The sequence below is a fragment of the Habropoda laboriosa genome, unplaced genomic scaffold (assembly GCF_001263275.1).
Source record: "Habropoda laboriosa isolate 0110345459 unplaced genomic scaffold, ASM126327v1 scaffold92, whole genome shotgun sequence".
Classification (NCBI taxonomy): domain Eukaryota; kingdom Metazoa; phylum Arthropoda; class Insecta; order Hymenoptera; family Apidae; genus Habropoda; species Habropoda laboriosa.
This window is the reverse complement of record NW_017100268.1, coordinates 899,390-924,102: the sequence shown is the minus strand read 5'-3', so window position 1 is coordinate 924,102 and position 24,713 is coordinate 899,390. Positions and strand designations below refer to the sequence as shown.

The window sequence follows — 24,713 nt, the reverse complement described above, 5'->3', positions numbered from 1 at the left end:
TACAGCTTTATCCCCTTCTTACACTGGATTCTAATTTGGACGATTAACGCACAGTTGTGCGTTATATGTAACAATATAATATTGGAATACCTTTTTACATAAGCCGTACAGTTATGTAAACTGACCGATAAAATGGTTGAAATTTAGCTAAATGGATCGATAGAAATTGTTACGAACTGACACGATAAGGACGACGATATAGTGTTTTTCTCTTTTTCCACTACCTGAAATTTGAACGCAAATATCGCCCGCGTTAAATGTTAACAAAATACAAATGTAATAATCTAAATGTAAAACGGTCGAAGGATTAAGAATCTTTTTACCAATCCTTTTCTCGAATGCACCTTCGTGTCGGATAGAGGCCAAGGATAAAGATCGACGAGTGTATAAGCATTTTATACGAGAGGACAAACTACAAGAAAAACTAGAAGAACCGTGTCGGAGGAAAAAAGGGAAGGGATGTTCGTCGAAAGGAAAAAAGAAAAAAAAACTCATGGCAACCCCTGGTTATTGTCATCGCAGGATCCATCCGTGAGATCAGTCCTTTCTATGGACCGCCAACTTTTTTCCTCCGATTTCACGGCGGAATAATGGATTCCTCGATCCTTTGGATGCGCTCGTTACCAAGGCATTCGTAACGGCTGCAGCTGCTATGCTAGAGACGATGATAAAGTAGGAAATGCTGCCTTCTGCAGGGCCCGAGGAAATCAGTAAGAAAACAGAAGGGAGGGGCGAGAGAGGAAAAGCGGAAGTGCGCCCTTTGCGCCTTCTGGGCTAACAGATTTTCGTTACCGTCGACCAGACTGTTGGAAAGTCACGGAAGAACGTGGAGGCAGATAGCGGGAATTAGAAAATTCAACGACTTCCGCGTTCCTTCGAGAAATACTTGGAAATCTCTGCTGGAAAAACGTGAAGTGAACTAATTCGATCCGGGGAAGGCAGGGATTTGGATTAAAAAAGGGTGAAGCGAAATGGTAATACCAATTTCGTAAATTAAAGTTCGTTATTAAATAATTAACAGAGAAAATGCTGGTTGTTCTAGGTTGAATATGCGTGAGTGAAGGATCAAAATTGAAACAGAAAAATGTATCAAAGGAAATTTTACACGCGATTAATGAATGAGTATCTCCAGAAAATGATAGCAAGCATAAAAGTGAACGATGAAAATTAAAACAAAGTGGTGTATAAAAGTGAATTTACAATTATAAATTCTTCATTTCAGAAATACAAGTTCCATGTGAAATTAATAGATGAAGTTTTCAAAATTAGGCATTACATTTCAAACTTTTGTAATGAAAATTTTGAATACTAGTTACAGTCTGCATATACCATAGAAGAATCTTCCGTCTACTTCTTACATCACAACGTTAAATCTTAAATCTCAATGTTACAATCTTCAAGCAACAACGTTTTCTATCATCAACGCCACTCAAGTACCTCTAAAAATCGACGAAAGCAAAGTTGAACTTTCACGGTTAAACAGAACCGCCGTGTAAGCGATTCTAATTTAATTCCACAAAGACACCGTTCAAGGGAAAAATTGGAGCGTTACCCTTACGACTACGACTGATCATTTACGACGAATTACACCGTGTCGAGTGGAACCTCTCCTATCTCGTCCTCTGGACCGTCGTATAAATCTTATTCCACGGAATCGCTCGTTCCTCGCCATCGAGTAATTTCCCCCGTTTCCCGTGACCGACACGGAACTTCCGAAAAAACTGCCGATTCTACGGAGAAAAATGGAGGAGAGGCGACACTCCGGGGATTGTTCGACCACGAAACGCGTATAATGACCGCGTACAGCTCGTATTTCATCCGATTATTCGTAGGTACGCGCGGGACAATTTATTGCTCGGGGAATAGTTTTCTAGGCCAACAAGCTAGAGTCGCTAGTGAAATAGGAAGGGTCACGGGGATCGTTTCGAAAAACGGGGGGAAAGGAAGAGGGAAACGGGGAGGGAGAGGCCATCCGGGGCAATGCCAGCTGCGCTACCGTAACATAACGAGGCCTAAACGCAGTCGCCTTCTACCAATAGGAACCAACTGTTCATTAGGCTGTTGATACAGGCTGCTCCAAATTGTCTACGAGAAGGCCCGACTGCGAGGGTGTAGCGAACGCTGAGAGATTAGATCTTGCCAGGACGAAAACTTTGAACGTCCTCCGAATCGATTGCCGTACGTGCTACGATAAATTCGAGGGACAAAAAATGGAAGCTACGTTGAATTCGTATTTATCGTTGTTACGTGTAATTGAAAGAATGGGAGAGTATTAATTTTAGCATCTTGCAAAATGTAGGAAAATCCTTGTTGAATGATTCATTTGATAGATGATGGAAATAGTGTTAATTTTAGTATGTTGCAAAATGTAGGAAAGTCCTTGTTGAATGATTCATTTGATAGATGATGGAAATAGTGTTAATTTTAGTATGTTGGAAAATGTAGGAAAATCCTTGTTGAATGATTCATTTGATAGATGATAGAAATAGTGTTAATTTTAGTATGTTGTGGAAAGGACGAAAATTCTTATTAAATGATTAATTTTGTAGGTAGTAGAAATAGAGTTAATATTAGTATCTTGCAAAATGTAAAAGAAACCTTATTAAGTAATTAATCTAATAGATGATAGAAACAGAAGTAGAATTAATTTTAGTATCTTGTAAAATGTACAGAAATTCTTGTTAAGCTTTTCGTAATTATTCGACATTCGTGTGTGAATCATTCTAATAACACATGAAATGTAAAGAATGAAACACTTCTTTTGAATCAAATTTGTGTATTAGTTTTAACATCGAATTATTGCTTTATGAATAGCTAATTTTTCATTTGTACATTCATATGTCTAGTAAATTATTTCGAGAACATGCAGAACCCTAGTGCATTTATACTTACCATTAATTAACTGTTTTTTGTTTGAAAAAAATGTGTATTAATGGAAAGTACTTTCTAACGATTACTTTAAATATAAAACTAAATTGAAGGTACGAAATTTTTACACTTTCGTTCAGTAGATGAAGAAAGATTTAGCAAATTTGCTGAATTTATTAAGTAAATTGCTAAACTTGTAATACACATCCTGACAGTCAAGTGAAAACAAGAAATTGTTCGTATACCGTATTATTAAACAAATGAAATAGCGTTGGGAAATATACCAAGATGGTTTCACGTCTATTACCTCCATAACTTAGTACAAATCGTTGAAATTTTGAATTATCTATTCTAATTCATCACACAGGCACAACAAAATTACATTTTTAACAGTATACGAAATATCAGTTGAAGAAAAAATTAATAATTTAAAAATAAAATGTACATCAGAATGGGTTCATAAAATTATCAAATAATTTTTCAAATTGATAGATTTTATTTTGCTCCACTCTCCGACCAAAGGAAAGTACCATTTTGTGAACATGAGAGTGTACGCATGTAACGAAGGGTAATTCTATTCGAGTTATTCAGCAGCGATTTAAACAAGATTTAAATGAAAGATTTCCATTTAAAAAGTTTGCGGTGCGAGCAGGAGAGCAATGAACACATAACTAAACTGCTCTTGGTGCCAAAAAACCCTCTAGCGACAGATGCGGGACAAAATTTCGTTCATTGGAAACTGCTGTAGAAACCGCAGCTGCTGTGCAGGCAAGTTAGACACCTCCTAAATCCTAACTTATCGACTGCTATGATGCGATGGTAATTTATTCTAAACTCGGGAAAAAAGCTATTTATACTGCATATGCAAAATTAATTAATCAATAAGACTCTCATGGCGTCCGCCACCTTTGCAACTGAAAACCTTCTTATTATTCATAAAATCAATGTTACTCAAGCATAAACGCATTTCTAAATATTTATATTACCTCTGTTCCTAACGAAACCTGTATTTCGTATTTCTGTTACAATAACAATCGTTATGATAATTTCTCCGAAACGCAAAAGGGGAAATGGTATCTCTGGTTTGAATCGTATTTCACCATAAAATCGTTCTAAATTTCATTTGAAAATTAGAGAACATGTTACCGATCGGTAATCTCGATTCTTCGAGTGCACCTTAATTAAGCGAAATAATTAATTCTAGAAAATACATAAAGTTCGACAAAAATAACTTGGAGATTATATTTCTTCTTATTTTTCATACGAAGGGCCGGTGAAAAGAGAAGGAGAAGTCTACGATATTTCTATTTCCAATGACAAAATGTGATTCGATTTTAGCGTACAGGGGATTCCCAGGCGTTTTTCACGGTTCTCAAAATCTTGACAGAGAAAAGAGTGGGAGGTCATAGACGCTCAGTGCACTTTCAACTTGACAGAAGTGAAATCATATAATTTACTGCCTGGCAGCTGCGAACCTTGAAGACTGTGTAGCAGCTTTCCAATTCATTTTCCGTTATTTGGATTTTCCCTGCTCACGTTCGCTTTATCCGCGGGGGACCAGGAGGGGGAATGGAATGTATAGCATGCCGTTGGAGGAAGATACAATCACGATCTAAGATTCTGAATACCGAGGAACGCGAAAAAAGGAATCGTTAAATATTTCTTCTTCTCGTTAATAATACCAATATTTTTCTCTAACGTTATATCTCCGCTTCTATTCCCCGTTTCCACCATTTTATTGAAATAGATGAAAATATTGTCGATGGTGTGTAGTATTATCTGTAAAATATTTAATTCGAATGAATATTTTTCGCTCTATTAAGGAAATAGACAATTTGTATTCGTATTAATGAAATTTTTAAAAGCTAATGGTAAGATGAAGGGAAGCTATTTGATATCATTGGAAGGAAATCTTGATTTTATTGTGAAGGAGAAAGGGAAGAAATGTTGAATATGTAGCGTGATTAAAAGAAGAATTACCTACATAGGGGAATTGTGCAAGTATGCTGCGTATAAAATCAAGTAGAAAGAAAAATATTAAGGAATGAAAAAATAGAGTCTATAATGGAGAAAGGTATAAATAAATTACTATTGTGTTGTGTGCAATAGAAACTGATTTAAAAAACGACATTTTTACACATGGATTAATTGTGCGTATAATATCATAAAAAGTACTAAATTTAAAAAGCTCATATTATTTTATTTGATATAACAAGAATTGTCCTTAAAGGAGATGTTTCTTTATTAAACTTAGAAAGTAAAAAATTTCGTTCTTCACCTTAGTACTATCGAGACCATTAGAACTACATAACAAATAAAAGCCAAGAAACAATGATGCGCTGAAAATTGGAGAAATAGTGCAAAATAACGATAGAGGTTTGCAAATTAAAATCGCAAATCAAAACACTTGCTATATCGTCTACTTATCTATTAACTGTATTGTCAAATTTTCAACATATTGCAAATGTTGCTAAATCACGTTCAAAAATCATATGTCTAAAAAAATCTAAGTCTAATTTGTATCAACTTAGAGTATACATACACAACATTTAAATGCAAAGGATAAAAAATCTGTTGTAGATTAAGAAAAAACGACGTCGATAAGAATATTCCATTTAACAAAGGGTTTCGTAATTCACCGTTTCACGTAGCCTTTTCTTTCTTCTCGAGATACATTGAACATTTCTAAAAATGTAAACATTATAAATTCTGAAACAGTCGTTTCAATGTTAACAAGACAGCAAAGTAATAAAAAAAGAAAGAAGAAACTTTCTAGTAAGCATGCCTCGAACGATCCTCATTTGCGAATATACACTGCGATCCGAATAAACGCAACAATGAAACTAATATCAACGAACCTGGAAACACCGTAAAATATTTCCCGTAAATTCGCTTCTTCTGTACAAGTTAGAAGAGCGTTTATAATATCCTGTGGCTAAGTTTCCTTTCCATACGTCTCTAAGGACGCCCCCATTAAATGGTGGACAGGGGTAATCGAATAGTTCTAAGCTACCGGAGGGTCGGAATAGGCGTTCTAAAATTGGGAGGGGTACGTAGGGGAACACGAAAACCGGATGGCACGCCGAAATGTAGTCGACTATATTCTGTATTCATCCTCCATTTCGGAACATAATTTTTATTTTCACAAAAATACTACTTCACCGTTCCATTTATTTCCTCATCAAGTGTAGCAAGAAGAAATTTGATAATTTGTCGATTAATTCGTCACGAGTATCGTGTTTGGATTAGAAAAATCACAAATTGGAACATTCATCGAAAAAATCAATTGAGATTAAAAGTGAACTTTACAAATCATCATTTCGTATTCTATTTATTGTATCTTTTGTTTGATATACGAGTAGCTTCCGGTGTAGAGAATATAGGGATAGTCAGGTTCGTTTTAACCATTATTCTGTAAATAACTTGATATTCACACCCTCCTATTTCCCGTTCTACGTTTAATTGTCGCGAAAATAGCACCTCCGGCTAATTAATCGTTATTCCGTGCAAGGTAGGTGAATAGAAGCAACATGGACGCAGTCTCTTCCTTTTCCAACCTCTTACCCTGATCACCCTGACCCTGGGCACACAGGCAGCTGTCTCACTCCACCCCTTTGTGGACATGGCACTGCTCTAACGTAAGAACGGATTTGTCTATCCCTGCACGGTGTGCAGTAGTACCGCAAGGCCATCGAAAATTCGTCTCGATAAAATTGTCTGATCCATTTTCTCAATTAACAGAATGTCAATATTACCGATCTAGTAAATGCACACGTGAGATTTTATAAATTTCAACGTAGCGTTAAAAATGCATTAAACTATCAAGTTTGTGTAATTGATGGAAATTGAAAATATTATAAAATGTAGAAAAATATTCCATAATCATTGGACATGCGCACAGCTAACGTTGCACACTCTGGTAGAAGGCGAGAAATGAAATATCCTCTACAACAAACTAGCATCCTAATGTAAAAAATTGAATAATTCATCGAGACCTCCTCGATGCTTGTGCATTACATAAGTAACGAAACATTTGCAACGTCTAACAATAGTATAGCCTAGTTGTAACATGGGAACAGCTACATCGAAGGTAGAAAATAATTCAGGAGAAATTGCCTAGTGGCCTATATAAATGCAAATCGCGCGGGCACGATACGCATCTTCGACTGATTCCGCTGGTCTCGTCATTCCCACTGGCGCTTAGCGTGAAAAAATGCCCGATAGATTCGTGCAACAATCTTTCAATATGAATACCAACGGCGACGCAGGAGCAAGGAACTCGTTAACCGTGCTACCGTTCGCCGAAAACACCCGGTAGATTTCTGCAGGAACCGAACGCGCAACGGGGAGAAAGAGCAAGGAAACGGGCGACTGCGAAGGCGCAAGAAAGAGAGTCGAGGGCGCTCGCGCTTCTCGACACGCTCGCGCACACACGCGGCACAGAGGCCGCGTGCGTACATTTTCTACCCGCGTGTACAACAAACACACACACGCGGATGCACGTTGCGTGTCCGTGAGCCGGAGTGAGCGAGCGAGCACGCATGCACGCGAAAGCAGCGAGCGTGCACGCAGACAGGCACGTTGCCGGCTGCGAAAACCGGCGTGCGAAAATTGACCAATAAGGAGCAGAGGCGGGAGTCGGTGGGGCAGCCACGTGGTGCTGAGTTGACCAATAGGAGGTAAGGCGCTCGCGAATTTCGAGTCGGTTTCCCGCTTAGCGCTCTGAGCTTCTAGTTGCTAGAGCAGGACAGCGAGCGAATGGGGAAAAAAAAAAGAGTGAGAAAGTGCACGCACCAGCAAGGAGAGACGGGAAGGTTATACGGCTGGTAAAAAGGAGCGAGGAAGAAGGAGGAGGGCAAAAAAAAGAGAAGAGTGACGAGTTTACATCGCATTGCCCCCCCAGGACACGCGAAAGAGTGAACGAGAGGAACGAGAAGGTGGAAGAGAGAAAGGGTGAAGCGCTGAGACGGCGAGAGAGAAAGAAAACGCCGAATGAGAGAGCCCCTCAGACGTCGTGTCGTGGTCTAGCCAAAGAGACAAGAGCCTGGTAGGAAGGTGCGTCGTCGTCGCAACGAGAGGAGAGGAAAGAAAGAGAGAAAGAGAGAGAGGAGTCGCTGGGCACACGGTGAATCGTCAAGAGAACGGTCAACGCACGTCCCTTAACCTTAAAAAAGTTGAAGAGTCGTTTCTGAGAAGACACGGTCGTCGTCGTAGTCCGCCTGATCGGTCGTCGCAGTCATCCTCGTCGGTTTGTATGATCGAGCTGGCTCGAGAAACATCCATTGCCACCGGAAACACGCCAGGTCTATGTACTACCGGTGCCGAGTCGACGTGACAGAGTTGTTGTATCTCGAAGCGAGCGGGAAATAGACAGCGGTTCTAGAGGAAACGAAGAAAAGAGAAAACAAAAGACAGTACAGGCAGGAACGCTCAGAAGATCGTTCAAGAAGTTTTACGAAAAAGAACCTCCTGTGTCCCCTTCGGTTTTTGGTGTGCAAGCGCGAAAAATCACGCCGAGTATCACGCGAGAAAAACAATCGTGTTCACCGAGACATTGAGATAATAGTCAACCAACGAAAAGAACATAAAAGGCCAGAGAAAAAACTCCGACGAAAGCGCGCTCTCGTGTTCGTTTCTTCCTGCGTGATAACAGGATTTTTCAACGTCGTCGTCGTCCGTCGTCGTCGTCGTCGTCGCCGTCGTCTACGTCGCGTACGTGTACCCGTCCTGCAACAGGGACAGTTTCACAATCCTCGACGTGTCCAAAACGTGCGGTGATCGTGTCATCGTCGAGTTCGTCTACGGTTTTTATCGGTGAATTCCCCTTCGGGTTCTCGTGGTGCGAGATAACTCCGGTCGTTATTTCGCATTTTCGCATCGTGATCATCATCCTCGTTGACGTGTTGTGGACAACATCGTCAGCGACCGGTTCATCTAGCCGCGTTACCACTGGGCTGTAAATCTATCAAACCACGTGACCGAGACGTAATCTCGGAAAAGCCGTCATCGTAACGTCCAACAGCGAGCCAACAACCATGTCGAAGCTTTACGTGGGCAATCTACCGTTGGATTGTAACGAGAGTGCCCTCAGGCAACTCTTCCAGGATCACAATTTGCCATGTACAACGATCCTGGTGAAACGAGGCGGCTACGCATTCGTCGACTGCACCGATCAGTCCGTGGCAGATCGTGCGATCGACAAACTTAACGGTGAGTTTAGTATCAACAGATGAGATAATGCTAGAGATAGATCGATTCGTTATGCTGCGCTACCTTGAACTCCTATCGGCTGTTGCTACGCTGATACGAACACCTTTGTACAATATGTATTGCTTTTACTATGCCAATATGTCGCTAAGTTTACTGCTGTTGCTGCTGCTATTATCACAGGGCCTGCTGTCACGTTCCATGACCGAACGAGAAGAAAGGGAACCACCGGCAAAGGAGAATTACACGGAGACTTTGGAGAAAACGCTTTTACCGCTTTATGTACTCTTGTTTGTATATATATATATATACTTTAGGTATGGACCTTAAGATCTACCGGCAGGAAAGGCAGAACTTGTTGTTTTTTGTATAAAATCTTTCCTCTATTTACCTATGCAACAAGTTACGTCTACCTGTGCATTCAGATTGTCACGCTTTCACCATACATTTTCTCATTAGTCTGTAAGATACTTTTATTTCGTAGAAATATAAACATTTGCACGCTTGTATATATGCTTTACACAATTTGCTGCTTACTTTTACTATCCTACCTCGATCGCAAGATCGACATCCTGTACATATAGTAACCCCCTATCCAACCTGCGCAATTCTATGTATATACATACGTATACAATGTATTTTTACCATAACCTATGTGCGAATAATGGGCAACTTCAATATGTCATTCAGTGAATCGATCGTCAGTTACATACGTTGACGAAAGGACAATCGCATACGTATCGTTGGTTTGTTTGATTTTTATATTCACTTCGATCTGTTATTATTCGAAAATACTATGAAAATCGTGCAAATTGAAAATGACACGCACGCTTGATCGACGGTCATTATGACTCGACTGTTTCTCCAACGGGGAAACATTTGTGAATGAATATGCTTTGTACAAACAACCACTGCGTATTGTCTATCCGTTTGAGAGCCCCTGGGCGCGACCTCGAAAATGCTTCCGTCGAAAAAATACATCTTCCTATTTTCATTGAATACACTTCGCACGAGAGTACAACGACATAGTTTACAACGTTAGATATATTTACGAAGAGTACTACGACATTAAACGCTATCCTCTCGTCTGTGCTTACACGAAGATTTTCGCTGAAACGAATTGTGCTTTCCAAATTCGCCTTAAAAACGGCGCGACAGATCGTGTCGTGTGGAAAACTTATCCACGTGGTGGAGTGGCGCACGCATCGGCAAGATGGCGGAGCCGGTTATACCGGCAAGGTCACGCGTGTGGGTTTCGCCTTTGAGATAAGTTTCTGATAATCTCTCCCGTCGCGGCTAACGTACTGTCGTTGATCGATACGATTACCAATTTCACTGTACTTGGCTGTAGTAATTCGAGCATTTAACGAAAAACTACGATATAATCACGCTACTGATAACGCGTCTCTTAAACGTGTTGATTAGAATTCCAGTTATCGCGACGAGAGCCGAAAAATTTTCTTTCCGACAATAATACCGTGTGCCCAGAAATACCGGTGCGTTGCGTAAATTGAATTTCATAGTCAAACAACGATTTCGTTCGTCGAGAATACGTACGTGGTAAAAGTGGCCAGCCGGTAATCAACTGAAGCTGTTGATCGTTGCATTAGTCAATACAACTACTGTTTTTTTTTTTGGTCTAATTTATCGTTGCATCGAAAGTGAACACAGACGAGAGAATCGAAATAAATTTCATTTTTCGACTTTTACCTGAAACGGTTATTCTTTACGTAAATCCTGACCCTACATACGGATTTTCGTCTTTGTCTCGGGCATGTTAGATCGATACTTGACTAGAGACGACTCACGCCTGCAGGTCGGCAATTCTCCCGCCTAAAAAACGTGGTCAAGGTCGCGCCTGTACGCGTGACGTATAGTTCCCCACTGGCTCCATGTCGAGGTTAAAATTTACATCGTGAAATACCGTCGACTTCATCTCAAGGCGCTCGTCGAAATTAGTTAGTCACACTCGTTATATACGATGGTCATGCTAATCGAGTAAATTCGTACGCCTATTCGTAAGTAAGTTTCAGTGTTGATCGATGCCTTTCGACGTATCGTTTCTTCCACGTCTTTGCCACAGACGAAAAACATTAAAGGGCAGAAGGAAAAATATACGAGGTTGGTATTCCGTGGAACGATTTTAAAACCGTCTCGCCCGACACCGGATAACAACACCATTTGTGCGTGTGATCGCAAACCAATCCGTTCCGTGCCAAACGTTCGCAAGAGACAAAATCAGTGTCATGTTCGTGACAGTCGGTTACATTGCGAGATGCTAATCGACGCGTATAACTCGCTTCGTGACGATAAATTCTAGGTGAATTGCAGGTAGTGTTGGCGAAAGGGAAAGTAACATTCTTTTAATCGTTCCTTCTCCTTTCTTTTAACCAATATTGTAAAATTATAGAATTTCTCGAAATTCACGTTACGTTACGAAATTGCTTAAAATATGTAAACTGCTAAGAGGTACGGAATGCGAAACAGTTTGAGAAAATTTCGGATATAATGGCGGGCAGAAATGTAGCAAAGAATATACGAAGAGAACGGTCGGTCTGCTTAGAACCCCGGGTTGCAAGAAAGAGGCGCGGTACGAACATTGGAGCGATTCATAGGGAATAGTCTCTCCCTCTATTTCGTTAGCAATACAGAAGGCTCAGTCGTTGCTCTGTAACAGCGGTACATATGTATGTATGTGGGGCCGATCCTTGGATACAATGCCGTGCGCGGAGAACGTTACTGCTGTGGTACAGAACTAGTTTGGTAGGTTGTGTTACGTTTTAGACCAACTAAACTAAGGCTAGTGCGGTTAAACTACATCGGAGTACAAGCACCGATATTAATTCACCGGGGACTCTCTAAGCTTGTCCTGTCATTTAATGCCTTCATTTTGTCACGAGTCATGAGAAAAAATTTCAACCAAGCAAAAAAGAGTTTCATCCTTTTCCAATTGCAAAATGACAATTTAACCAAAAAAAAAAAAGAAAAATTCAGAAAAAAAATGAAGGTACCTGCAACGATTCGTCGAAGGAAATTGTTCCGTTTTAAAATCTGATTCGCGTCGAGCCTCGGTTACAAAGTAGCCTGATGTTAATAGTTTGGCAGAATAGGAGTAGGGGATTTTAGTCGTAAGATCGAGTTATATTTTCCGTGTTCAAGTTCGGTGAATCACGCGTATCCGACGTTTTATCTGAACGGCTGAAGAAGAGAAGGAGAGTAGAGTGTATATTTTTAATCGCAGTTTTGCAGTTGTTCATGGCTTGGTCAGCTTGATTTGTCGCGTGCCTGCTCGAGACCACCTGCCCTCGAAAAAATTTACCTGTTAACAGTGCACCGGTAACCGACACTGATGGAACTTTACGATTCGGTTTCTCTTCGGCTACGTCGTGCTCCGGGGGTTGATAATAATATCGATTTAAATTAAAGAAAAATAATCCTATGTTAACATGCTCGATCTCATTACGATAAGGAAAACTTTTCTCTAGATCGTGTCAAATGTTATTACTACTACTATCTGTTTCCGAAATCTCATCTTATCGATCTTACGTGTCGTGCACAAGGATATGTGTACGTACAGGTAGCACGCGTTTAACAAAAACGATTAAAGTTAATTAGGTCGTACACATCACCTCGTCTGTCTTTCATGCATGGATCAGTGTGAAAAATCATTCGCGTAATTTAAAATCGGCTCCTGTGGCTCTTTTTTTACCTAAAATGTGAACGATATGCAATGAACCCTTGGTACCATTTACTATCAGTCGGTACATTTTATTCCTTACCCAATGACTTCTAAGTCCGAAAACATTTATCGCGTACTCTCCAGAGCGGTTATAGTGGAACGAGGTTGAACTTGTTGCTCGAAAGCGCGACACTTTATTTACTTGCTACGCATTTATCTCCCGGACACGTTGTAAAATCTTCGCGTTTTCCGAGAAACCGATGTACGTGTGCGTCTAGATATTTTTCGTCGATCCAAGGTTTTTTTATCCAGTTGCGATTTCGTTCGGAGATAACGCCCTGAATGAATCGACATCGACTTTCCTGCTACATTCTGTTGATATTCCCTCTGCTCGATCATACATACGAGCCTTCTTTACCGTGTGGAATAAAAATTCAGCCGCGGGTTTTTGAGCGTTAAAGTTGAGAGCAGCGGTGGAAAAGAAGTCGATTCAACGTCGACACAAATGTACGGTTTAAACGTAAAAAGTGCTTACGCGTCTGCAAGGAGGAAGTGCTATCTTTAGAGCAGCGAAAAGAGAGTGTGTGGTGTGTCTCCTCGTCTTCTTTTTCGTCTAGCCATCCGCTTTCATTAACTGAATGTGTACGGTCTCGGGGGCCACGGTTGCGAGAAACCCATTGTAACATTTCAACATACCCGATACTGCTAAACGAATGAAACGTGTAACGACTTTTCGTTTTGAACCCCCGCTATCGGTCATCACGAGTCTTTCGTAACCGACACGATTCACTTCGGTTGACCACGGTTTAACAAGCGATAAAATCCACTTGTTGCATCTAAATTAAACTGTCGTCATTTTTTCATTTCATTCAACTCTCATAAGTACAGATGTACTTTCAATGATTAGAGTGATCTAGTAGTAGAACGATGCAATTTGTACCGTTGAAAGAAGTAAAAAGATGAAACGACGAGATCAGGGTAAATCCACGAAGTTTCATATTAGAGCGAAATTGACGTGCGCAAGTCGAACTGTGAAAAAAGTGATAACGTCACGATACCCCTATATCGAATTATCCCCGGAGCAGTCTCTATTTCGAATGCTTCTATATTGGCTTCGTCGGCCGATTCTCTATTTCTTTCTTGGCCTCCCACGCGGCCGCCTTTTTTTTTCTCTCCCTCTAATCTATATTGTCTCCGTCTTTCGTGGCCTCTGTTCACTCGAGAAACCTTTGAAGACACGTGTTTGTTTTAGATACTCGGCCGTTGACTTCCCGGCAAATAACCGTGTTACCGCTGGCTACACTTCCTCCCTCGAACCAAACCAATCTGAACGGGAAATCTTTTTCTTATTATAACACTCTCACACTCGCAGCTTTATATCTCCCCGGCTGAAACTGTCCGTCCAACGTTTTTCCCCCCTGGTCGTATTTTTCCAGTAGAAAAGTAGGTGCGCTCCACGCTTTATCGTATCCTATATCGTTATCAGAGGCAGCCGTGTATTTCTTACACGATCACCGGTCGTTCCCTAATCTGCTTACGCAATCTCTATTTCCGATTCTAGCTTGCTCCGTGAGTATACGTTGGCTGCACAATCATTCATTCATCGTAACTTCTCGAAAGGAGAAAGTAAAAAAAGAAAATTCGCTGTTCCTCGATCGTGAAGCGATTCGTTAATTAGATAGACCAAATCTCGCTGAGGAAGATCTTTCGAGACGCATCTTGCGCTCCGATAAATTACCGGCGAAGAGATTTTTTCCATTCCTTTCCCCTCCAACTTTGCCGCGACCGAAATCTTTACGACGGAACGTAAAGGTGAGGAAGAAGAAAGAAGGAGAGAAAGAGACGAGCAACGCCCGCCAGTTGCGGGCAACAGCGAATCTGCTGGGCCCCACGTGCGCGTAATTGTCAGGTACGAAGAGAGAAACCCGAATCTTTCGACAGGTGTCAATGAACCGGACAACGACGTATCCATCGAAGGATAAGCGAGGAAGACAGAAGGAAAGGAGGAATCACCAGGCCGAGAGAGAAAGGAGAGGCACGAGCAGTTCGTTCGCACCTGCCTTCGTCATATACTAAACGGGCCTCACGGTGATTTCGCATTTCGTCAACGCGACTTTGTGAAACTGATTTTCTTCCACGAATTAGAAGCATTTTTTTCCGGCCAAAAAGAAGGAACACTCCGAAAATAGAAAATTGTACAATACTTCGTTTAACGAGGAAATTAGCATATCTAGGGTCTACCAGAAACATCATTTATCATCTTAGTAACGAATACTGCTTCGAGTTTTCTATTTCGTAAGAGAAGATGCGAACGATAGGAGTTTAGATAGAGAACGCACTAGGTCTCTTCTTTTTTTTTCCACCAGAGCCAAAAAATAGAAAATTAGTTTCGTTGAACGAGTACTTGGAGAAACTGTACACTGTTTCGTTTGATGAGAAAATTAGCATTTCTAGGGTCTAATAGAAGTATAATTTATCATCTTGGTAATGGACACCTCGTCGAGTTTTTTATTTCGCAAGAAAAGATACGAATGGTAAGAGAGTACCAGTTTAGATCGAAAACACAGTAGGTCTCTCGTGGAAATCGATGAATCGTCGAGGAACGGTGAATAACGCGTAATACGTGGCAAGGAGGAAGGTCGAAGTAAGGCAGGAAGCGAAAGAGAGAGAAGCGTGGCAAGCTCATCGTAGAAAAATTGCATCGGCATGGCGCCATTAATCTTCGAACGAGCGGATATTATTTTAATTCTCAAGCCTCGGACCGAGTCTCTTCCGAGAAACGCCGCCCTTTGTCCCGGTCGGCTCCACGAAAGAAAAGTGACCGACTGATTTAATCTACGAACGAACGGAGACCCTGGACTCTTTCTGCTGCTCGCTGTTCCCTATGCCTCTTCTCTTTTTTCCATTCGCGAGTTTCTTTTTTGTCTATCATAAACTATAGCCAAATTCAACGATTCGCATCGTGAACATTGCTGGAGGAAAATCGCGGTTAGAGGAATTGCAATTCCGTTACTTTCACGAATCCAAAGCTTCGAGATGTTGGAGAAAAATTGAGGCGTCTTCTGAAAAAAGGGTCCGTAGGACAAAATTGCATTTGATGATTTCATTTAACCTACAGATCAACTGGACACGGTTCGACGAAAAGCGCTGCTCCGATCTTTATCGATGGAATATTGAGACGAAATTTGGAGGGAAAATTGAAAAAAATTGACCAAAACAAAAAAGGTCTCTTTTTCCAGAAAGCTCGTCAATTGTGAATTCCATCAGTCCTTTCTAATCCATTTGTGTTACACATTCGAGATAGAAGAATATAAATACACCGTGGTTTGATCTTATTTATATTTTTTCAAGTAAACAATGATTACGGTGTAATGACGTGAAATTTCTAGATATTAACGATCGTTCGATAATAGTGGCGCGACGCGACGTACGCAGAACGATGTCGATAGAACGGATAACACGCAGCAACATGCAAACCTCGAGATGTCGCGTTACTACGTTAAGATAGAAGCACCAAAAGATAGGGTGCGCACGAGCGTTTGCGTGTCTTCATCTTACACGGGGATCCGTGAAATGCTCGGCCACTTTATACAAACGTGGAACTCTGAACTTTGTCCACTTGTTAGATAAAAGTCGTTATCGTGCCTCTACCGCGCTCTCTCGGAACAGCAACTTTATTGACGTACACTACAAATAACCTTGCAACATCCACAAATTGAAAGCTGTACAACCTACGTGGTTATTCGGCTACGCATACACGACCAGTGATATATAAATAACTCCATTATGCAAACGATAAATTTCAGATAAGATCAGATATAGCCATCGAATTTTTCCCAATCGACGACACGTAATGAGGCACATATGCATATACTCTTCGTTGAGAAATTTTGACGTACCATATCGTGGCTTTAGTGGTAGAACACGCTAAGTCGATGTGTGTGGTTTTTCAAAAACTGAGTATAAAGATTGTGTTTTTTTTTAATGACTCAATTAAATTTAAAGTAAATTAAAATTATTAAAAGTAAAGGGATACTTTTTGTAAAGATTTTACACTTGTCTAATTTAGTACAAAAATCACATTTATTTCTTATGTCATGATTTAGTATGTTTCTTTAATTAATTTTCTGATTCAGCGTGTTATCACGTATACTCACAAATTAATCGCAAAAGCGTATAGTTCCTCTACGTTCGTTAATCATAACGATGCAATTACACTCTAATTTTCATTGATCATCGAAAATCGTAATTTAAACTCGGTCGGTCAGCCAACCGCGATATTTTGCGTTTCGATAAGATACCGCCGGATCAGCAGAGTGCACTAAACCACGGTGTAACAATTGAATCACGACTTTCTTTCGTCTCGATGTAACAGGTATTCTCAGCCTTAATACGATTGTAGGTAGCGCTCTCTCTTCCTCTCCGTTTCGTTCGCGTTAGTATGCACTTGCAGGAAGAAACTTTCGCGATTCATTTATTATGCATTGTCCGTACGAAATTGCATCGCGCTCTGGTTAATCGAGATTTACGAGGCAATTGTTACTTTTTTTCGACGCAGCCGACTGCGGCGAGACGAAAATTGATTGATACGCCGCGCGAGATAAAGACGACGATTCTTTTTTTGGCTCATCCGGTGAATCGCTATCTTGCAATAAAAAGTATACGGAACCGATACGAATTTTCGAGGAAACATTCATCGTTGTTGAAATTTATCGACGTTCCTCGTGAACGTTCGCCATTGATACGTCTGTCACATGCGGCTAAAGGGAAGAATCGATTACCGGAAAGAAACGAACTTACTTAATTTGCGATATAACGATTAGAGGCAAGGATGAATTCGAAAGAAGAAAGGAAACAGACCTTCGAAAGACTCGGTGCTCCGTTAGACGATACTTGGGAGATCGACAAAGGCGAGAATTCGAGGGTAACCGATAAAGATATCGGTGAACACGGCAAAACGACCGATCCAAGATACAAGTATCGCCGGTTCAAAAGCTTACCGGAGAGTGGGATTTTGCGTTTCGCGCGCTTTCTGCGGATTCTCAGTCAGGACCTATCTTAACGTGCGTGGGCCCACTCGCTTCATTCGGCAAACTAACCTACCCGTCTAAGTAATCCATTGTGCTTCTCGTGCTCTCTTTGTGTGGCCGCTCTCACGCTGAGAGCGCGGCACAAGGGTGTTCGAGAAGGAGCAAGAAAGGAAAGAGTCCTTGGCGCGAGAAAGAAGCAGCGACGGAGCGACCGGGATGAAGAAAGAGGGTGGAACAGAAGACGAAAGAGAGAGAGAAGTATGCCACAAGGCCAACCGAATCCGAAGCAATTTTTGCTTTACTCTTTGCCAGACCGAAAACGAGCATGGCTCCGACGACCGACTAACTGCTCCAATTTTATTTACCGCACCGTGTCAAGCCCAATCGGCATCTTCTCGCGGATATTCCGCGACTCCCCTTCGTGGTTCTATCTCTATTTCTGAAAACTCTCCCATCTCCGTATTCTTCTCTCTTTTTTCCTTACTTTCTTCTTCTTTTTTTTTTTTTTAATTAATGACCTATATAAATTTCACGGAAAGACAGTGCAAACGTCACTTCGAACGATATTTATCTTCATTTACTAAAAGGAACATCCGACGAGCTATTAGCACGGAGCGTGGTAAAAATCTCGCTCGGCTTCTACGAAGGTGTAAGTTTTAGCTGTTTCTTTCGCTGTTTCGACCTGGCCCCATTTCTTTTTTTGCTCCGCCGATGCGAAATTGAGATTAATATGAGGCCGACGTACGCCGTACGCTTAATTACACTTCATTAGAAAGGGATCCGATGTATGTTAAATTACCTAACGTTCATCTGTATCTTCATCAACAAGACGTAACATTTACCCCAATGAAAACATGTGCCCTCCTCCCATCTGCATTTTTATTACGCGTCGCTACGTGTATCGTTCCTTACCGAAGATTCGAAATGCAAGAGAAGGGTTTTGTCCATGGTGTGTACGCGTGTATATACACATATACGTACATATCTGGGCGATAATCGTGCAAACCTGAAGAGACGTATTACCTGGAATCACGCGACCGCTCGTGTAACTTTATTCTCAAATAACCCTTCTTCGGGCGGTGCAACATTCGCGCTCGTTACAAAGCTCAATCGCGTGTCCTCATCCCCGAAAATTCTTCCCCCGAGACGCGACTATGTAATTGTAACGCTTGTCAGAGGAGGCGTGTGTAATTCCTTTTCGAAAGTTCCAAAGTGACGTTCGCCGTGAAACGTCAACAACCGTGTTTCCCGAGTAAAAGCGTTAAGAAATTGGAATAAACCCCCAGGATTTTCTCCGTGAAATCGAAGATCGATATCGATTCGTTGGAAATATTAATCGGCAAATTTGCCAGTGGATTCGCGCGATTTTGACCCGTGACTCACGATTCGCAAACGATTTCCGTGGGACTGAACTAGCGAGTTGTAACTCAATTGTAATTTATGTACCTACATAGCCGTGCCAACCGCCGTGTCCAAAGCATCGGTATTCAGCATCGGCCTGGAATGCGCAACAGGAACCTGTTCTCATTCCCATTCCCATTCTCGCTCAGCGCTACCCAAATATTTTATTACTTCCCCGTGGAGCCGGTGCTCTCTCTCTCTCTCCCTCCCTCCCTCCCTCCCTCTCGCCCTCTTTATCACTCCCTCTCCCTTCCTCTTTCACCGGCGCAAGAAACTCTTTGCTGTTATGTCATCATGTAAGGCTCGTCTTATCGTTGTAACGATATTTCCAATATTACAGTTACGTTTCTCGAGATTTCGTAAACGCGCGAAGAATGGTAGAGTGGGTTGAATTAGGCGACGGTGGGTCTTCTCTGTTAGGTGATCGTTAGGGAAGGTATATTCGTCGTACTAAGCTCGCGCACCCGTTCATCGGTGCACACCGAAGAACCGTTCTGGCGTATCAAGTGCCGAGATACGAAAAACGCTGTACTAGCACCTCAGATATACAAGGTTTACGTTACCTACGTCGTTCGAGCTATCGGGTATCGAAGTTGAACGCCACCTATTAATAATACACGCGTTATAAATAAACGTTGATAATCGATCGCGTTCTTCTCGTTATTCCCTCCAAAACTAATTCATCAGATTATCCCTATTTTTATTTTCTTCGGAACATTCCCAACTATCCAGATGCACGCATACATGCGCGCGCGCGCGCGGCAGGGTAAATACGTCGAAGATCGTTTCTTTTTTCTACATTTTTTTTTTTTTTTTTTTTTTTTTTTTTTTTTTTTTTTTTTTTTTTTTTTTTTTTTTTTTTTTTTTTTTTCGAAGCTCGAAACCGTTCACTCGTCTCACCGTCAAGCAGAAATTGACGAGATTTAAGTTAGGAACCGGTAAAACGTATCAAGAAAGAGGGACAAAGAAGAGAAGTGGAATGAAAAGGGAAGGTACGCGAGGGCAGGAGAAGGAGGGAGAAGGAAGGAGAGAGAGAAAGAATGAATATATATTAGGTGGGTTGCGCGACGACCTCCGGATAGCTCTCCTAAGCTCGCTCTCGCTCGCTGAGCCTCACCTACCTGGCAGTTTTCGTTGTAGGCAACAGCAGGGAAGATGGTGGGCACGGGAGGGAGGAGGTAGGAGCACTAAGGAGACCTTGAAGGCTTGCTAGCCGGGTGCCGGCTAGTACTGACCCACTATAAAGGCACTTGCCATCCTGCTCGTTCAACAGGACAATCTACTATTACTCTCTCCCTCGGGAGAGCCTGCTAACCTACTCTCTTGCCCACATACACCGACTCGATCCGAAAACTCGCTTCTAGACCCTGGCTACGTTTAGCTCAAACAGCTTGTTTCTCTCTCCCTCCCTCTATCTCGCTTGTTCCTGTCCCTTTTTCACCGTAGCCCGGTCTCTGTCACTCTCGCTGTCGTTCTTTCTTTCACTTTGTCGTCCCTCGTACGCGCTGCCTTCCCTATCTCATTTCCACTCCCTCTTTTCTGCTCCCTTCTCGCTGCCGTTCTAATACCACCACTGCTACACCCCTCGTGTTCCCGCTATTTCGCTTCCTCTCTCCCTTGTGTTCTCTTTCTCTTTTTTTCTAGTTCGCTCACTCTACTCCCTCGTGCACGGACCTGCGTGCGTCCGTTGTTCTCTTTCTCTTTTTTTCTAGTTCGCTCACTCTACTCCCTCGTGCACGGACCTGCGTGCGTTCGTTGTGTGTGTGTGCGTGCGTGCGTACGCTGCACGTAAACGGGTACGCGCGCGCGTACCACACATGGTACATACACGACGAACCCCTGAAATCTGTGTGTGACTGGGTAAGACGCGCGTACCCTTCTCTATGTATGCGAGTGCTTGTTGCGTGTGTCTCTCTTATGCATGAATTTCACCGGTGCTTAGAAAGGAGAGAGGCTCGAGCGTGTATCGTGTGCAAGTATGCGTGTGTTTGTAGGGAGTACCACCTAGCATAGCAACTGCTGTTTCTGCATTTCTTAGTAGCGCGCCCCATGCGAGATGCCGGTATATTTTAGGCGTATAACGGGTGTCCCGTTTTCGAAATGGATGTCCGCGCTTTCCTTTGCAAATTACCAACCGTTTACGGTTACCTAATAACGCGCTCTTCGACTATAATTTCGTGTCGGCGATAAGGGCTGGTGTATCTCGAAGCTTCTCGAGGCATTCGCATGTTTTACTCGAGGGTAATACAGTTTTTTTCAATTCGTAATTCCACATTTCGAAGAGGAACGCTTTACGAATGCAAACCGCCTGCGTCCTTGAAATCGAGAATTTTCAACGATAAATGAACAATTAGCGAAGAAAAATTTATTACGAATCGATACCCCTAAAAATAGCCTATTTGATTTTCTCGTAATGTAATTAATAAATAGATAGAGGAAATAAAAACTTATGTTCGTTATTGATACGAAACAGGTTAGAGGAACACTATTCGGTTCGAGAATATTCGAGAGCATATAGCCCTCGTAAATTTTGATACGCTCACAGTTATTACGGTTAGAGAGGCGTACGTTAAAGTTATATGGCGAGGCGACTTTGTAACCTATCCTAATAGTCTCCTAAATGGCAAACATGTGAAATCGAGCGTAAAAGCACATGTCGAATTTAACGCAGCATAAGAATCAAATTAAAACCTCGTCAAGCTTTGCTTCCCCTCTTTCTTCTTCTCACTTTGTCGCGAATTGGCTTTCGCATGAAACCTGTTGGTACTCAGTCCAAGCACTCGTGCATAGAAACACTTACGAATATTATTGCTACTGGGTGAGAGGAACCATTTGAGGGGAGACTTGACACGGGACCATACTAAGTAGCTATTTAAGCGCTACTTCCTCCTTTCCTTTCTTTTGCTGTTTCTTTTCGCCCGTCTTTCACTTTTCAAGTGCTCACGAGAGATACCGTCACGCCATCTTCCTCCCGTCGTTTTACGTTTAATACGCGCATTTTTAATTCACTCGAATTCCCAAGCTAGTCCGCCCGGTAGGTTATATTATATACCCTCATTGTACCGAGCATTCTGCTGCATTTAATAGACTCCTCGCGAACAATTCCGCCACTCGCCACACGCCTTTGTACCCCGCAAGAGAGATCTACCCGGTTTTTCTGAAGCAGGCTTGGCTCGTTCAAAAAAATACCACTCCGCGCATGAAAACGCGAAGCGCCGAGATCGTTATCAATGTTCGTCGACGATCTGCGACGAGCATCGAGAACGCTGCATGCTTACGTATAACACTTCTCTCGCAAACTGACTGTAACTAATCCATGTGAACACGAATCGTCCAGTGACTTCTAAATAACTTATAAATCCCAACTATTCCATCTAACCTATACAGCGCGGTATCGATCGAAGAATGTACACGAGGACTCATCTACTTCGTATTATATCTGCATCGTACTTTAAAAGCGCATACGTATGCTTCAATAAAGGCATACGTACACTAAACTGTACATATGTATACGATTATGTACGCAGTTCGAAGATTAACAAAGTTTGCAGAAAATTGTTACTTCCGAATATCGTGTATAAATCGTCGTTTATAGGTTAGTTACAAGTTGAAAAGACGTTTACACTTACGGCTAGGACGAGTCCATTCTTGTTCGTTTCATTGGCTGTCACGTTTTCAAAATCTCGATACTTTTCTTCACTTTTGAACAAGCTGATATTAATTTCACACGTTTTGTAAACTTACACTTGTCTAAGTATCACAGATTACAAGCAATAGTAAATATTCTTTTCTACTGTTACATTTCGAAACACGTCATACTGCTTTCGTTCGTAGTCACGTAGAACACCAGTAATTACATGTCGCACTATTTCAATCGACGATTTACGAATAGATCGAAGATCCATTTTAAAGGTTATTAATGTCGAAATACAGAATTACGCGAAGTATTTCAATACGTTTTTAAGCGAGATCGCGTAGAAATATGTATTACGTCTATCACGTGTAGGAGTCGCGTCACTTACTGACTGATATTTACATTCTTACGGTGACCTTGTTCGGCAAAATAACCGATGGGAATTTCTGCTTCACTCGAAACAAACAGAACGCTGGAGGAGGAACTTGCGTCCTTCTGAACGGTGTTTGCGTTGATTCCTTTTCCTCGAACGAATTAACTAAACGTTCACAATCTGTTTTTTAATCAAGGCATGGCTTGCCACCGTTCGCGTTAATAATTGTAACTGACTGATTTTAAAACATGTGCGCGCGCAGTCGCTCATCCTATGCATTGAAGTGCGCATAGGAAACAACTGCCGCCCAATTCAAACGAGGTAAACGACGCATTAGTAAAAAATCTTAATCATTCGTGTAACTATTGTTTAATATTACATAGAAGGAACGAAAGCGGTCGTTTCGGTGGGCTGACAAAAGTGGTTTCGTAGATTTTTTGCAATACACTTAGAAAGAGAGAGAGGAACTGGTTAGAGAAAATTAGATGGGTCTAACTGGCAAAAGACACCTGGCGCCTAGGAAAGGAAATACTTGTGTATACATGCATATATGTATATGTATATTCAGACCCTCGGACCGTGTAGAAAAATTCGCCAGCACGAGACGATGACCACGGATACGTTCACATAACCTCTTGATCCTGTTTAGAATATGAGTAAGGTACGCGATAGTTTTAGATCAGTGCATCGATTTTTGTGCCGTTAGACGTTGTACACGTGCAAATCAAAACCCGGAAGCAACCGCCTAGTTCCACTCCTCGCGTCTAAAACCGGTGTCCGGTGTATTTTTCCATGGGAAAATCTTGCATAGGTCGTGTTGACCAGGATCATAGTTCAAATGAACCGCGGTTTCAAACAGGTTGTCCACACTGACCCAATGAACTAATTCTTCTACTATCTGCATGCTATGAGAAAATTTTTGCAGTACAATTGGCTTGGTTATGTTCGTGTTCGTAACTGAATTTCAATGTTTGTATATGTTTATAATAGGTTGGAAAATATGTATTTATAGAATTTTCGAATGACTCGATGTTAGTTGACGGATGATTCGTCGTTATTTATGAATGTGCTTTAAAATGTGCGTGTCTTTTTTTTTTGTTTTAGGATCCACATATCTCGGATCGGTGCTTATCGTGGAGCCGTCTGTAGCCAGTGGACCGAAAAAACGGTAAGTTTCTTCAATATTTTTATAAACTGCTATCGGTATCCACGATGGGTTTTACGTTACGCGGTTAAATGAATTACAAACGGAAAGCGTAATTACAAACTCGGTTGAAACGTTCGTCGTTTGATCGACGTCATTCGCGGCTAAACGATAAGAAACTTTGTTTTATATACGGATACGGTATTGCGTTACTTTGAATGCAAATACATACTCGTTAAATAAATTAGCCACGAAGCATCTTCCACCGCGGTTATAATTAAACGTTGCCTGTCCGGCGAAAATTGTTAACCGCCGTGCCTTAAACGATCGTAAATTGCGTCGAGTGTGTGCAGGAACTGCTTTTCGAATTACACTTA

The 24,713-nt window shown here is 41.6% G+C and overlaps 1 protein-coding gene across 1 annotated transcript in view; it reads left to right on the top strand.

Moving 5' to 3' along the window:
• Positions 1–8,903: 8,903 nt before the first annotated feature.
• LOC108573444 (insulin-like growth factor 2 mRNA-binding protein 2) overlaps positions 8,904–24,713 on the top strand; it is an 86,104-nt gene continuing 70,294 nt past the window's right edge. Inside the window, exons 1-2 of the mRNA XM_017935896.1 lie at positions 8,904–9,078; positions 24,297–24,360. Of these exons, the coding sequence (XP_017791385.1) occupies positions 8,904–9,078; positions 24,297–24,360 (239 nt within the window). The remainder of the gene's footprint in view (positions 9,079–24,296; positions 24,361–24,713) is intronic.